Source organism: Macrosteles quadrilineatus, unplaced genomic scaffold (assembly GCF_028750875.1).
Source record: "Macrosteles quadrilineatus isolate MER2022 unplaced genomic scaffold, UCM_ALF_1.0 Scaffold_5__1_contigs__length_97177068, whole genome shotgun sequence".
Lineage (NCBI taxonomy): Eukaryota > Metazoa > Arthropoda > Insecta > Hemiptera > Cicadellidae > Macrosteles > Macrosteles quadrilineatus.
The window spans coordinates 57,696,569-57,698,547 of record NW_026542598.1 but is presented as its reverse complement, the minus strand read 5'-3'; the positions used below and the strand labels follow the sequence as shown (position 1 = coordinate 57,698,547).

General features: G+C 39.2%; 1 protein-coding gene across 1 annotated transcript; it reads right to left on the bottom strand.

Annotated features, from left to right (window-relative positions):
* Positions 1-459: 459 nt before the first annotated feature.
* On the bottom strand, positions 460-1,275 carry LOC128995625 (uncharacterized). Its single transcript, XM_054420643.1, has one exon. The coding sequence runs from the start codon at positions 1,273-1,275 to the stop codon at positions 460-462; it is 816 nt and encodes a 271-aa protein (XP_054276618.1).
* Between the last annotated feature and the right edge of the window lie 704 nt (positions 1,276-1,979).

Sequence of the window (1,979 nt, the reverse complement as noted above, 5' to 3'; positions counted from 1 at the left end):
GGTTTGGGTATTCATGAAGTAATTGAGAGAAAACTGTTTGTTGACAAGACTTAATAGTTTTAACACTACTCACTAAATGAACTGAAGGAGTCTGACCTTTGGAAAAAAATGAAGTTGACTGGTCAACTAAACATTGACGTCGTACATCAACAAGCAGATCATAATGGTGTAGAAAGTCTACCCCTATTATTGGTTTGGATACATCAGCTACGATGAAACGCCAAACAAATGAGCGGCGTAGACCAAAGTCTAAAGGCAAAGATACAAGACCATATGTCGTAATTTCAGTATTATTAGCTGCATATAGGGTATAGTCAGTCTTGGGTCTTTTTTTATCTAACATATTACGAGGGTAGACGCATACATCAGCTCCCGTGTCAACTAGAAATTGTTGTTTGGTTACCTTATCGGTGACAAATAGGCGACGGGAACATGTGAGGTCGGAGTCGCTTGTCGCCATTAGAGACTCCCTGGGTCGTTTCCCGATCTGCTTCCTTTGAATCTGCAAGGGTCGGTGCACTTTGTTGCTGCGTCGCCGAACCGCCAGTGATACCAACAGATGTCATGATGATCAAATCGATGCCATGATTGTCTACGTGGATATGTGTCTGATGTCTTGTGGAAATTTGGACGTCTCATGTCTTCTTTTATTCCTGCTATTTCTTGTTGAAATTTGTCTGTTATTTCTCTAATATTTGATGTCAACGTGGTTGTAAAGCGTTCCATCATTTCTTCCATCGAGGGAGCTGATAAGGACGCCTCCGATACTTGATGGTGAGGACTGACTTCATGGGCAGCATCCGCAAGCTCCGCCAGTGTATCGAGGTCTGCAGCCTTTTGTGTTACCAAGATGGCTTGTGTTGCTGAAGGAAGACGGCTAAGCCATTGAAACCTCAGTAGTGGATCAGGTATCATGGTTCCGGCTAAGGTACGCATGTGCCTCAGGAACTGTGATGGTGTCCGATCACCTAACTCTTCTCGTTCCAAAAGTTGTTTCGTCTTCTGTTCCTGGGTCAAGGTAAACCGTTTTATAAGTTCTTTTTTTAACTTGATGTACTTTTCTTCTGCTGGAGGGTTGGTGAGGATATCCCTCACTTCCGCTGCGTATTTTGCATCTAGGTTACCGCAGACGTAATAGAACTTAGTTTCGTCGACCGTGATCCCCGCTAGAGAAAACTGGGTTTCAGTTTGAGCAAACCACAATTCTGGATCTGAGTGCCAGAAAGGAGGGATCTTGACTTGAATTCTGTCTACTGATTGTTCTCCGTTTGACATTTCGAATCACGTCGGGGTCACCAAATGATGTTGTAAATTCACAAATGCTAGACAAGAGTAAAAATATGTATATTTATTAAAAATATAAAGTGAACACTAATAATTGAATGAATTAGTAAACAAATAAATATCATCTGTTAAATAAAGATTTAAATACAGGTAAGTAGTTAGGCACTACAACCATGGTCATGTCACAAAAAATAGGTGAAAACCTTAACGAATATTAAATTAAACATTAAATGATAATAAACAATAATATTAGTAAGGTGAGATTTATTTTTTTTACACCTTTATTAAAGGCACATGCCTTAACACGTTCCCTACCGTCCGTCACACTGTAACTGAGGGATGAGTATAGTTGGTAGCTAATGAGTTAAACAGTTAGCTATGGATTGTTGTTAATTTGCCATTTGCATGAAAATTGTATTTTTTAGATTCGTCTAAGTAAAGAAAATGGACTATTTCAAATTTATACATACACATAAAAATAAATGCCCATGTGACTTATGCGTGCATATTTTACTTTGCTAGAAAAATTTACTAATTAAGGTGTATGAGGTTGTTACTGTATGGGAAGGCTGTCTCTATAGGGAATATACAATTGCCGCAAGTAGCACGGTAAGATCTAGGCGAGAGACCGATTTACGTTTTTCACTTGGAGATCCCAGATGCAAAAAGACTGCTTTCAAATAGTTAAACAATTG

Coding starts and splice junctions, on each gene's coding strand:
- LOC128995625 (XM_054420643.1), bottom strand. CDS start 1,275: ATGTCAAACGGAGAACAATCAGTAGACAGAATTCAAGTCAAGATCCCT.